The 13,772-nt window shown below is 45.7% G+C and overlaps 1 protein-coding gene and 1 pseudogene across 2 annotated transcripts in view; one reads left to right on the plus strand and one right to left on the minus strand.

Moving 5' to 3' along the window:
- LOC121080503 (E3 ubiquitin-protein ligase RNF165-like) overlaps nucleotides 1-2,569 on the plus strand; it is a 46,954-nt gene extending 44,385 nt beyond the window's left edge. For both annotated transcript variants that reach the window (XM_040578553.1, XM_040578554.1), the window contains one exon: nucleotides 1,003-2,569. In XM_040578553.1, coding sequence (XP_040434487.1) covers nucleotides 1,003-1,120 — 118 coding nt within the window. In that variant the 3' untranslated portion in view covers nucleotides 1,121-2,569. The remainder of the gene's footprint in view (nucleotides 1-1,002) is intronic.
- Nucleotides 2,570-10,015: 7,446 nt separating this feature from the next.
- Nucleotides 10,016-13,772, minus strand: part of LOC121080423 — a 191,845-nt pseudogene continuing 188,088 nt past the window's right edge.

Raw genomic sequence — 13,772 nt, forward strand, 5'->3', positions numbered from 1 at the left:
GTAGGTATGAAGAGTTCTGCAGCAGCAGGAGGGCCAAGTTTTTATAGTATCTCCTGGGCTTGGATCACCTGCTTCAAGGCTGTGCCAATGGGCCAGGTGGCAAGTGTCAGAGAAGGATGGATCCCAGGTCTCAGACAGCCATCTGGAGCTCAGGGATGTCAACATTTGAGCTTGACAGATGACCAAAGTATGATAAAAGGGAGTGTGGGTGTGAAGTCCAGGGAGGTTTGGCTTGTGGCCAGGACAGAGCTGCTTTATTGTAGAGTAAGTGAGATTGCCTGCACGGTCACCAAGAACCATCCTGAGCCAACAACTAAGCCCCAGTTATCCCTCACAGATGTCCCCAGGCTCTTGGCTGGGTCAAATCTCTGCTTGTGACAGGGGATGAGGACAAGCAGTTCCAAGGGGCTGACCTACCATGGCTGAAGGAGCTGCAGGTGGGCAGTGCAGCTGCACTACCCGGTCCTGCTCCTTGCCATTTCATTGCTTTAAATCATCAAGAAACACTCTGATCTTCATGCTGTGGATCCTTGTGGTTCACGGTCCCTCTGACTCATGAGGGTGAGCGAAGAGATGACAAAGGTGATGTAGGTGAAAAGTATCCACATTCCCTGGGGCACACCAGACACCCACATAGGAGCAGCAGGGACCCACCTGACTGCTAATGAGCCACAATGACAAAGAATCAAGAGGCTTTGGAGTATAACCTGATACTCCTGAAAGATTAAAAAGAGGCAGCCAGGGTAGTTAATATCTGGAACAACACAATTCAGGAGGGTGTGGGGGTTTTCTAAAAGGCTTTGAGCCAAGAAAGACACCATCTCTGACCTACTACTCTGTGTGAGCTGGTGTAGCTGGGAAAGGCTGTAGGACCTCGGCAGCACTGGTGTCACTGCATCAGTGGTTCCTCATGTCTGAAGCAGCCCTGGCTGCTGCTTTCTGGCTCTTCCTGGTCTCCTGGACCTCTTCCATCCTAACGGGGTGGTACTTCTCTCTCTGCAGGCGGTTGCCCTGTATGCATCTCTTCCACCAAGTGTGTGTGGACCAGTGGCTGGCCACCAGCAAGAAGTGCCCGATCTGCAGGGTGGACATTGAAACACAGCTCGGCTCAGACAGCTGAAAGGACTGGCTGGACACACCATTTTCCTTACCAGGTCATATGGCCATAAACCCTTGCAGCAAAATTTTTGCCTTCTGAGCCATTTGATTGAGAGGAAAAGTCTGCAGTCACGTTAGTGAGGAGGAGGTGGCGGTACAATATCTAGCGGTAGGAGATATTGCACATAACGCAGGATACGGGCCCAATGAAAGGGAGCTGGCATTCCCGGAGCTCAGAGACCCCGTGCTGCAGAAGATTTAGTGTTGAACATGAAGGAACTACTTGTGGTAGTCTGGCCTGTCAATCCTGCATTTCATGAGGATTGTATATATACCTCTCGAATACACAGAAACATGTTAGGGGTCCTTTAGCTATTCCTATGGATGGCAGCTGGAGCATGTTAGCTTAAGAAATGTTGTGTTTGATGCCCTACTCATCTTGTGGTGGACATGTTGCTGTTACCTAATTTTCACCAAATATTTTTTCATAGATTCCTTATTTTGGTGTCTGATTAATAGATTGCAGAGGGGGAAGAAAGAGGTCAACCTTTCCCACCCTTGAGGGGGGAAGAGGCGAAAAAGCAAAATCCTGTTTACAGCCAGAAGGGTTGCGCTCTTTGCCTCAGCTGTGTGTGCTTCCTTTCCTTGCGTTTACAGTGTGTTGCAAATTTAGAGAAGCTTAAAAAAATAATAAAAATTGGGAATGAAATGAATGAAGCAATAGGGAGAAGCTTCATTCCTGCTTATCTGCTGGTGCTGGACACTTTCTGTAGGGGCACAATATTGGAGTAGATGCTATTTCTTTGCTTTCCGTATCTTAATGAAGTAGCTTGGCATATCAAAATCCAAGGAAGGGCTGTATTCATGATTGCCATTGCCCGTGATGCTTTCTCATGTGAGCTGTGAGGCTGGTTGGCTTCAGCAGCTGCTGCCAGCCATGGTCTAAAATGATGGTTACTAGAGTCGGCACCTATAGCTGTGCTTTGCAGTATAATAACATCAGAGAGGTGCTGAGCAATATACACTGCTGACTCCTCTCCCATGCAAAAGCATCTCTGATAACAGGACGGGGGAAAACTCAATGCTCACAAGGCACTGCTGAGGCCATGAGCACTTCAGTGTGGGAGGGGAAGGCAGGTTGGAAGGGGTTTTCTCTGCTTTTGGGAGGGGTTGGGTTGCGACCCTGTCCCAAAGCATGTGCACCTGCACCCACATGTGTTTGTATACACGTTTCAGGCTGTATCCACATGGAGAATTCAGTGGCTGTTAAAATGAAACTTAATTGCGTTAATGCTCAGAAAAGAATTAGGAGGTAGTCCCTGAAGGAGTGAGCTGTTGCAATCCAAGCTCTCCTTGAAATAAAGACCTCAGAACATCAACTGCAGGGACTGAGCTCAAAGCCCTCTGGAGAACTGACATTCACAACCAAAAACCTTTTTTTTTAAATCTTTTTTTTTTGCATGCTAGGGGAGCAGAAGAGAAATGCAGAGGAGCAAGGGGAATTAGGAACATTATATATTGAAAATGCTGATGTGGAGGGAATGATTTCTGGCTCCCCTGAGTACTTGTTTTGCTGGAGCCAAGTGATGCTCTCCAAGTAGAAACAATCATAAATTACCATCTGAGAGACTGCAGGATTCCTGCGAGTGGTAATCGCGAGTCCCAGAGGCACCCCAGAGATTATTTTTTTTTCCCAACTGGAAAGGGCAGAGAAAGAGGGGAGCCCCATGGGGAGGAGAGTACAGGAGCTCCTCTCTTGCTGTGTCCATGTAGGTAGGAGCAAGTGGAGGGGGACACATGGTGGTATGTGAGGAAGATGTAAGAAAGAAATGGTTTATGATGAGGATGGTGAGACACTGGTACAGGTGGCCCAAGAGGTGCCTGATGCACCATCCCTGGCAACATTCAAGGTCAGGCTGGACGGGGCTCTGAGCAACCTGATCCAGTTGAAAATCCCCTTGACCTTGGCAGGGGGTTGGACTAGATGGCCTTTGAAGGTCCCTTCCAACCCAAACTGTTCTGTGATTCTATGATATATTTGCCACCTAGCGCAAGCGATGGCTTCCTGGGGGATGTGGTGGTCCCAGTCCTGATGTCCATGGGTCAAGGAGTCCTCCATCGATACCTATGGGGCTTGCTCCAGCAGTAGCAGATTGAAGCAGCATTAAAAATACTAATATTACTAATCATATGGACAAGCAAAGCAAGGTTTTGCTGGTAAAATACACTGTAAGCCTGTCTGGTCTGTCCAGGCGTGAGCTGGGTGTGAAGCAGGGAGAGGAACAGGGCGACTGGGACCCTGGGTGGGCAGGGAGTGAAGGAGGACTGCTTCCGAACCACGTGTTTTCTTAAAGCCTATGCGAAAGTATTACTATTTGCCTAATGAACAAGGACAGTTTTTAAACAAACAGACAAAAAAACACCTTTGGTGAGAAAAAGCACCAAACTCCCGTGGTCTCATATGAGTGACTGATCCCAAGGTGCGTGTGAATTTACAGCGTCTGGAGATGCATCGGTGTGTCAGGTTCCTTTGCGTTTAAGTAATTTGTATGAGTAGGTTGCGATAATAGGATAAGTTTAAAAACAAATCGAAACAAACAACAAAAAATCTCTAGGAACAAAATATTGATAGTTTACAGGGTTTTGTGAGTTTAAATGCCTTATATTTAACAATCATAATTTATGACTAACTTGTAGATATTGTGGGTTCTTATTTAATTATTTTTATAGTTGTTTTTTTGCATTTTTAATTATAATTTATTTATTTAGAAATTAATACAAATTTTTTTATTACTCCTATTACCTCATTTTTTGCATTGTTTCTGGGAATGGAATGCTTTGCATGCATCGGTACTTTAAAAAAATAAATTAAACATGGGATGTGGGGGGTAATGCTTATCTTGTAAAAAAAAAAAAAAGAGAAAAAAATCAGGGGCTGTGATTATAAACTGTATTACTGTGGTGCTGTTACCTTGGATACATTCCATAAAAATGCAAACCTTTGATTCTGTATGCTGTGACATAGTGGAAAACTGCAATATAGTGACTGTGTTTAGCACATATATATGAATATTATTTGCACTCATAATCAAACTCTGGTGATCCTTTGACTTGTGTCCTTATGCATTGAAGGTGATTAATGGTGCTCTGCAAAACCAAAATGTTTCGGTCGATTCTTGCTACCGCCCTGTCCCTGATGCTGCTGGTGATGCTATTGCTCTTGCTGCATGCATTACCCTGCAGTAACACCTGGCAGGCCCCCACTACAAGGCTGTGCTTGGGACAATGCATGCATTTAGTGCAGGACTCTGCAAGCTGGTTCAGAAACCAAGGAAGGAAGCCCAGGAGTGGTGGCTCTATTCAGTTTTTGGTGTCTGTCAGTGCTTGGTCTGGCTCTTTTCACCCTCTGTACATGCACCCCACTGGGCACTGCGGGGAGGATGAAGGAGGTAAATGAGTCTGAACTTGGAGGCAAGAAAACTGAGGGATTCATTGCAATTTTTAAGGGTTGACCCCTGGTCTAGCTGAGCAAGGGGCTGGGATAGACACAGGAGCGATCTGGCATCCCTTTGTAATGCCTGCCATGAGCATTTGCTACAACCCAGCTGTGAAACATGCATGGAGCAGAAGCCCTCAACACTGATCTTCTTGATCAGTTGGTTTAATCCCCCTTGTTAAGGGGAAAACCTCAACTTGGAGCTTTTTAATCTACTGTAGAGCTGGGACCTGCACCAAAGTCTTCCTGATGCCGAGGAGGAGGTCAGTCCCAAGCTGACGTCCTGCTCCTGCAGTAGTGGCCAAGCATGCCATCCACAGCCATGGCCACACCACTCTTGCGACGCACTGCCCTTTCCTGAAAGGCTCCTAAATATCAAGTGCTCGAGCCTCACAAGAGGGTTAGAGCACCTTTGCTAATATTTAAAGCTTTAAGCCATAACTGCTCTTGGTCAGCACGGATGCTCGGCCATGTATGGACAGAAATGGGGTTCAACTCCTGTGCTCAGCCAGTAGCCATCCCCACCCAAAAGACTTTGGGTGCAATTCTCTTTTGGGTTAGAAAGGCACAAAATGACTGTACCTTAATTTTTTTCTCTCTGTCCCTTCAGGGTGCTGCTCTGCTTTGTTGACTTTGCCTTACCCTGGGTTTAAAACCTGTCTGTGCTTTTCCTTGCTGCTCTGTGACACTCCTCCCCTGTAGCCTGGAGCTGTGCAGGGACAGGGGGTTGGTTGTTCCCTGCCCACAAAGACACTGTAAAAGGGATAAATAAAACAAGGAGCGAGCAAACAAAAATCCTCTCCTTTAATGAACCAGGCTGGTGAAAGGATCACCCACATTTTTGTACTCCTACTGCTGTTCTGTTGTGCTGTGCAACATTTTGCTACATAGACTATTTTATAGAATAAAGCTAGAGAAATATTTATTATTAATATTAAAGCAATAGTGCATTGAAGAAATGAAAAGACATTAGAAATTGTGTAAATGCTTAGATTCACTTTTGGTGGATTTTTTTGTACTTTATTTATAACTAATAAACCAAACTGCATTGCTAACTATAAACCTGTGCCATGCAGAAGTCACCTGGCAGGGAGATAGCTTGGTCCTTATTTACCGCTCGTTTCTTGTTTCTTTGGGTCAGAGTCAATTCTTCTTTCACTATTTATGACTTTGGGCTTTGAGGTGCAAAAGAGATGCTGCTGGGGTAGAAAATACTCTGCCCAGCTGGTTTGCAGAGGCTGTTGGTGCTTGAGCTCCGTGGCAGAGGCGAGGTGAGGCTCTCCACACCAGGCACATCACGGTGTGTGATGTCCTGTGGCACTAGTTTTGTGGTTAGGTACCAAAATCACTTTCTGGAACCAGGTTGGAAATTGCCTATTAAAGAGAGATTTCTCCTCTAAACACATCCCACGGAGCCTGTAGGATATCTATAGCAAGTCCTGCAGAGATATTGACAGGTCCTCCATCCTCCTGGTAGAGAAGCATCTCCCTCCCTGGGGGTCTCCTGTTTAATAACTCATGAAAGAGAAACTTATTGGAAGCCAAAAAAATAATAATCCTCCACACTAATACAAATTTGAGGGTATTTTCAATCTTTCTGTTACCTGCTGGAGAATCCAATGGGCTGTACACCCAACTTTGCATCCTGCGCAGCTCGTTTCATAGATCCTCTTGTGCTTTTATTTTTTCCCCACAATGAACAGTGCCAGTGTCTGCTCCTACCCACTCTCGATTCAGCTGTTCCTCCTTATGCATTTCATGGAGAATGGCTGAGACCAGTCCCCAGCTTTGACTATGTGATTAGACTAAATAAACCTTGGAGACAGGCAGCTGCTGATCGTAGAGATTTGGTTCCTGTAGCTGAAGGGAATTGCCAGCTCCTCCAGCATCCAGCAAAGCCTGCATAAGGGATGCACCGTATTGAGGTGATACGAAGCTCCCATTATAGGAAGCTTTTACAAATTCAGAAAACAGGTTAAAAATGACCCCACTGGTCCAGCCAAGAGGAAATCTCAGTTACTTGCTGAGATCTTGCTGATGTCCTTCGGAAGGGTAATGGCGCTGAGAGAGTTGCTTGAGATGGCAATCAGCTTTGCTTCAAAGCCACCGCAGCAAATGCCGCCGTGAAGTGATAGCAGCCCTGCTGAGTACGGTGAGCAGTAACTGGTGGCTGTGCTGGGGAGAGCTCTGGGTTGTGCCCATTAAGGTATAGCAGCACAGGCCAGGATGCAATGGCTTTGTTACGAGCAGCTGCCTGGGGTCGGGAAGCTTAGCCTTTATTTGTGTTTTGCAGTATCTAAATCCTCAGCTGGCTTACAGGTTGCAGCTCAGAGCTGTACAACTCTATCAGTAAATATCTTTTTTTATTATTATTTGTTTTAAATTGAGCTTTTTTCTATTTCAAAACGGACTTCTACACACAACGATGGGACAGGGGAGATTATAAGATGTATACTTCACAGCCTTCAGTTATTCTAACTTCATGCATGTAAGGTTGGTGTAGGTATATGATGCTACCAGAAATGTTTCACAACAATTTCATAGAGATTTTCAAATAATTATCTGCATCCTGCAGCAAGAGACAACCAGCCCCTCTTAGTATCCAAAGCAAAGGACTCCTTGGTTATACTTGTTTTTGCCTGCAGCACCCAAGTGCTTTTGTAAACTCAGCACTTCATGGGGCTTCCAAACCAATGGGGACCACAGAGACGATGCAATAGCCTGGTTTTGCAGACTCCTGCCACCATCCTTGTCCTTCGCTGTTGATTTTCAGCTACATTAATGATTTTTGGATGAAGGCATGTGCATTAGAACCCCACCAATTAAGAAATAGATTTTAAAAAAAAGTAGAGGGTGGTGGTGGGAGCAGGATCTGTGCATCTGCCCAACATACAGCTTTGGGTACTGTGCTCCAGCAGGCGGAGGTTCCCTGAGCCCTGCCAAAGGCACAGTGCTAGGACAGCTCTGGATTTTCTCCTCCCCAGTTCTCCACTTGGCCAGGAACGTGTTGGTTTTAACAGCTTAATGCAAATCTAGCCCTTGGAAAAACTCCGCTCTTGCCTTAATACTTTTGTAGCATTAGTTGTAGCAACAGAATGACTCCCCAGAGCCAGAGTGGAGTTGGGTTTTGCACAAACAAGGGGCATTTTTGAAGTCTTCAAAAGAAAAAAGCATTTTTTTCATGCTTTGCCAAGGTTGCCTTCCTGGGAGGCAGTGAGGTTGCTGACCCTGTATCAGCAAACTCCCCTTCTACTCTTTTTAGGGCATCATTGCCTGGAGGTCAGCAGAGTTTTCGGTTGAACATGCCTGCCCAGGGATGGCAGGTGGTTTTGCTGTTAACCCAGGCATCTGCAATCCCACCTCTCACCTACGAAATGATTTGGTGACCCTGAAGATGTTAATTCCTGTTTCAACAGGACCTCAGTCCATGGCCGGAGCTACTTGCTACATGTGGTTACTCCCAGATGTAAGCACATCTCACGTTCAGGATAAGGCTTTCTCTTCTCTCCTTCCTTGCCCCATGCAGGGAGGGTGCATGGATCAGGAGCTGCTGCAGAGCAGTGCAGGTCCCATGTGCATCTCAGTGAATTTTCTCAGGGGCTGGCAGGGGTTAAACTGCTGTGATGCAGCTGGCATTGCCCCACCAAGTGGGTGCTGACTGAAGCCAACCGGAAACGCTGGGACTACAGCATTTTAGTGGGAAAACCCTCCTATTTTACTGCAGCATGTTTGTCTAAACATGGGACAAATCTATTGACAGGGAGGATTTTTTTCATAGCCCTGGTAGACGAGTGGGAGGGAAAGCAGGCAGATGAAAAGCCCTGACCCTTTTTTTGTTTCAAAACACCCACCGGGGAACTGCTGCTTTGCAACAACACTGCACAAGCGCAGCAAAAGCAAATGCTCCAGACTCTGCTCGTGGGACTCCCTGGCTGTCCAGGGAGCCTGAGCCCCATCCCAGCAGGGTCCCAGGGTTGCAACGTGCCTGCTGACCCCAGCACCTACCTTCAGCCCTCCTGAGGTCTGTTCTGCTCCTCCTGTGGGCTCTGTCCTTGCTCAGAGCTTGGCAGCACCAGTCTGCAGGGAGGAGGGAGAATACAGCCAGTAAAGGCTGCTATTATTATTCCCATCGGTGAGTAGTTGATCACTGATGAGGTTGATTACTGAGCTCATTTAAGCAACTTGCTCTGCCCCAAACCCATCAGTTACCATAAAGGTTTCTAAAATTAATTAGTCTGAGCTATTATTTGTGAGCTGGCACAGCCAGCCTTGAATAAGCTCAAGTCTCTTTGGCGATGCCTGCTGCAGAAAATAAAGATGCAGTGCTTCCCTGGCAGGGCTTGGGTGGGATACAGCAGCTTTCAAATATCCAGGTGCAACTGATGCCCCTAACTCCTGTCTCAGCATCACTAGCCTTTGCTGGGGCCTTCTCTGCCCGTGGCCAGGCAGGGATTCAGCAGTGGGACAGCCTGCCCTGTGGCCAGGCACATCCAGGTCATGTCCCAGGAGAAGCATCATCCCCAACCCGAAGGGACTGATGGGGTGAGTGGGCTCAGTGGATTTAACCTACTCTTGACCCATTTGATCCCCATTTCCACCAACTGCTTGTTTGAAACCAGCTGCTGGGAGGGTGAATGAGCTCTTCTTGTGGCTACTCAGACACCCCTCCTTTCTTCTCTGGAGGATGTGTCCTGCTGCTTTGCTCCTTGGGGGGCTCCCGAAGTAATGATTTATAAACAGCTTTTCTTGTTGGTACTGGTAGACCTGTGAGTAGCTGGGAAGAGCTCGTCTACAGGAGCACTGGCCCAAATTGCAGCTGGGAAATCCCTTCTCCACCACAGAAAAACTTGAAACAGCTATCCTTATTAAAAGAAAAAAATTAAAATGAATGACAGCTCCTCTGAAACAGAGTTGGTATTTAGGCCTTATAGGGTAAGATTATCCTGAGACAGCTTTGAATATAGTTAGCACAGCTTCCTTGCAGTGGAATTGATTATCTGGTAGGTCTTTTGTTCCAGCTGCTGTAACTGTAGAACTCAGCTCTGGGCAGACTTGGACAAATTCAGCCCAAGAGCTGGGAAAGCCCATGGATGGAAAACACCACCCAGATTCCACCCCCTGAGACCTGACTGGGTAAGTACCGGGTCCTTCCCCACCTGCTTTCAATGCAGTGTCTTCTGGAGGTATGCATGTGTGTGTGTGGATATGCACTCTTGCCAAAAGTGGGAAAACCTGGGCTCTCCAAGCTCAATTTTCTTAAATATATTGGCTCAATTCTCTTATTCTTTTGACTCATCTAAAAGGGGAGCTCATCAGTTGTGGAGGCCAGTGGGCTTTCCCAGCCCTGGCAGGGCAAAGCACTGAAAGCAGAAGGTGGCATCTGAGCTGGTAAAGGTTAGTTTATGGCTCTGCGTGTTGTGGCTTTTAATCATAAAGAAGTGAGAAATGTATTTATTTCATTCACAATTTTATATGCGCTCTAAAAAATTGCAGTATTACTTTTACAAAACCTTAACCCAGGAACCACATCTTGTTACTAAAAATCTTTCAATACAAAGGCAGCATTTTAAAAAGCAAAATGCAATATAAAACAGTATAATGAGAAAAATGCTCATGCAGACTGGATCAAAACCCTCCTGCAGCCCTACCTTCCTCAGTACCTAGGAAAAAGTTCCCTCCAGATTAACCCATCACCCCGGTTTTCATCCAGCCACTTCCCGCAGGGAAATATGGTTGTCACGCCAGTTGCCGTGTTGGTGATCTCCACTCGCTCCACCAGCCAGCCTGGCCCCAGACCTCTGTTGTCATGCTCGATCTGGACTTTTTTTAGTTCCCCCCTGTCCAGCGTTTCCAGGTAAAACCTGCTGGTTTTTCTCTGCTCAAAGAGGTTCCTGAATTTATGCTTCAGCACTCACTTTCCCGAGTCCCCATTCACCCCGAAGATGGTGATGGACACTTTGGCATCAGTCCCTGCACCCTTTTCAAAGCCTGTGACTATGATGGTCTCATATTTGACTGGTACCAAGCTCCGGGCTTTGCTGACAAAGCTCTCAATGACCTTGGCACACTCAAAGACTTTGTAGTCCCGTCTCTTGTAATGCAGAGGGATTTTCACATTGCACCTGAAAAAGTATCTGGGGAAGGAAAATTAGCAGAATGTTAGTGGTATGGATGGTCACTTTCCTGCATAATTGTTATGCACCAGGCATGCTTCTAAATTGCCCAACATTAATGCTGTTTCAGCACTTTTCCATAGATGTGCTAACACTAGAGCTTCTCTCTAGAAAGACAGCCGCGATGATTGAACATTGCAACCACAACTGGAAAACCCAACATTTCTCTAGACAGCCACAGACACTCTGCAGGTAGGAGTGTTGGTGTGGGGCACTTGTCACCTCTTTTGCCTATACAATGGCAAGTCCATTTACAGCCCCACCAAGGAAGGACGATCAGACAGCCCAGTGCTGCGAGTGTAACTGCTCTGAGAGCAGGGAGATCAGCAATTGCCCTCACTGACGGTATGGTTAAAGTTGTGCTAGGAACTAGGAAAAATGGCATGGGAAAGATGGGAGGAGGAGGTTTAAACCCCCTTCCCCGTCTTTCCTCATCTAGATCACCCACCCTATCCTTAGCAGGCAAAAAAAAGAGAAAAAAAATAAATAATCGAGCACAGAAATTATAGGTACCAGATGCCGAAAGCCCTTGGTTCTGCAGTGCTGCCTCTGGTGATGTGCAGGGACCACATAGCACATCCATAAATTACCGTGTACCTGGCAGCTGGCCAGAGGCTGGAGCGCTCCGCTTTTAATGATGTATTTCATTTCCAATGATGCAGATAATTTCCAAATGAGTTGGTTTTTTTCCCTCCCTCCCCTGCCTTCAACCAAACTGTAGCAGGTCCTCCTGGAAGGAGCGTAGCTGGATTGCAGTGCGTGTGTGTAAAATAAACACCTGGAGGAAGGGTTACTGCGATACCAGCAGTAGTGCACTTCTTAAGCACTTCCAACACTTTTTTGACATTTTCTGCAGCTAAAGTAAAGCACTCCTTTCTCTGGAAAGAAGCTTTGTAAATGAGAAATTCTGGTGGGAGCAAAATTTTAGGCTCAGGGACAGAAAAAACGCATGATAGTGGGGTGGAGGAGTTGCCTGATGATGCAGTTTTATCTCCTGGGCTACGTAATATCTCATGTTCCAGAGTTATAATGGAGCATGCCAATCTTAATGGGGGGGTAGGGGGAGAAGAAAAAATACCTTTCTAGCCCTGGGATTTGCAAGTAAAAGCTTCTGAATACAGCCCTTTCACATACTAAGTTCTACTACTAAAAGGCAAAAATCCCAGTATAATTCAAAACTATTGCTGTGGCAATCCCGTAACTCCATTAATTTGGTCTTTGGCTTAACTGGGTGGATTTTGGTGGATGCTTGGGATCGGGAATACTTGAAGCAAGAGCTTGCTCTTACAGTGCAAACTGCTCCAGTTGATGGTTTGTAGAGCAAACACTGCTGTGAAGTGCTGCATCTGCAGAGCTGAAGCCCTGCTTCAGTGCAATGACAGGCTGCAGCCTTTACCAGCATCTCTTGGCTGCCCTCTTTAATTTAAAACTTAAAAAAACCTGGGGTTTTTCAAGAAAATCTTTGGCCCCTTCAAAACATGCTGTTCAAGCAGTTTCAGCCTGCTCCCAATTAGTTTAGTGCATGGATTTGATTGCACAGCTGGACTTTAAGGGTTCCAGGTTTTTCCCCACCAGGAGGAAAGAACATGTTTTGGTACGTAATTGACTGAGTTTTCATTCAGCAAATATTATTGTGGCTCTTCTACTGGCTGATTAATTTGCTAGGAGAGACTCTCAGCTTCTAAAAAAAAACCCAAACCACTTCAAGGATTTCTTCTTAAGCACTCAGTTGTCTCAGCTGGAACAAACTCCTTATATTTAAATTCTTTAGCAGCAATGGATATATAATGGAGAAGAAAAATTCACAATTAACATTGCAGATATTTTCTCTGAAGAGCAGTTTTTTTCCACAAATGGATGATCTTCTCTGGTTCCTGCATAGTCCCTATCTGCTCCCTGTCATGAATGTCACCCCTTCCAAAGACGGGACTTCAGACCAAAGCATGTAGGACCTAAAGTGTTCAGGGCTCTTCAGACGTGTTCATTTTTTCAGCCATGGCAGATTTCAGTCATATTTAAATCAGAGTAGCTGAGTTGCATGACTGCAACCTTTCCAGTGTGCTTTTTGGATCATACCAGAAGGATCTCTCATCCAAGCTGCTCTGGAGGTTCAGGTTTTGTCTTACTCAACTTGTTTCTGGGAGTTCTTTTTACAAGACTTACCTAAAGGCCAGTCTGTCCAGAGCATCCTACAAACCCCTTAAATTTCAGTCAAAGTATTTTCCGCAAGCTGAGACATTAATTTGTCATAGCTGGGAGATTCACCCAGGCCAACTCGTTTCTAAACTTATCTGCACAGGCAAATGCCCTCTCTAACAACTCAGAAATTGCCCAGGCAAGTCAGGCGGGGATGTTCTGTACCCAACACACCAAAGAACTTGTTCTTAGCTTTCAGAAAGTGATTAAGATTTGGTAAGACTTTCCCCTATTGCTTAAGTCTGAAATGCTTCAGGAGGATGCAGGCAGAGCTGCTCAGCTTCCCTGTGCCCTCCTGGAGCAGCTCCTTGCAGATCAGAAGGCACTTACTTGTTACAAAGCTCCATCTCAATTATGACAATCTCTTGGACGTGCCAGAAGACATCAGCTTTTGCAGATGACTTCTTCTCATCTTTTGAGCAGTGTCCAATGCAGATGGCTGCGATAGCACTGACATTCTTTGAAGAAAACTGAAATGTGTCTGTTGCTCCCCTAGAGGAAATGGAGCAGCTTCAGTTAGTATCTTGATGGCTGGCAGTGACTTGTTCTTATGGACATTAAGTAATTTGCACACAGCTATGGAATATAGAAGATAATCCTTCATTTAAAGTAATTTTATTTGACCTACAATCATTCAACACAAAGTATAATTTCCATATTTAAATGTTGTATTTTCTCTGATTTGGGTCGACACTTTAAATTGTTGCCACTAGGGTTTTCCAGGATAGACTTGAGCCATTCCACATACAAAATCAATTTGCCTCATTATGGATAAAACTAAAGAATGACTAATTCCCCCTCTGGCACTT

Source organism: Falco naumanni, chromosome W (assembly GCF_017639655.2).
Source record: "Falco naumanni isolate bFalNau1 chromosome W, bFalNau1.pat, whole genome shotgun sequence".
Lineage (NCBI taxonomy): Eukaryota > Metazoa > Chordata > Aves > Falconiformes > Falconidae > Falco > Falco naumanni.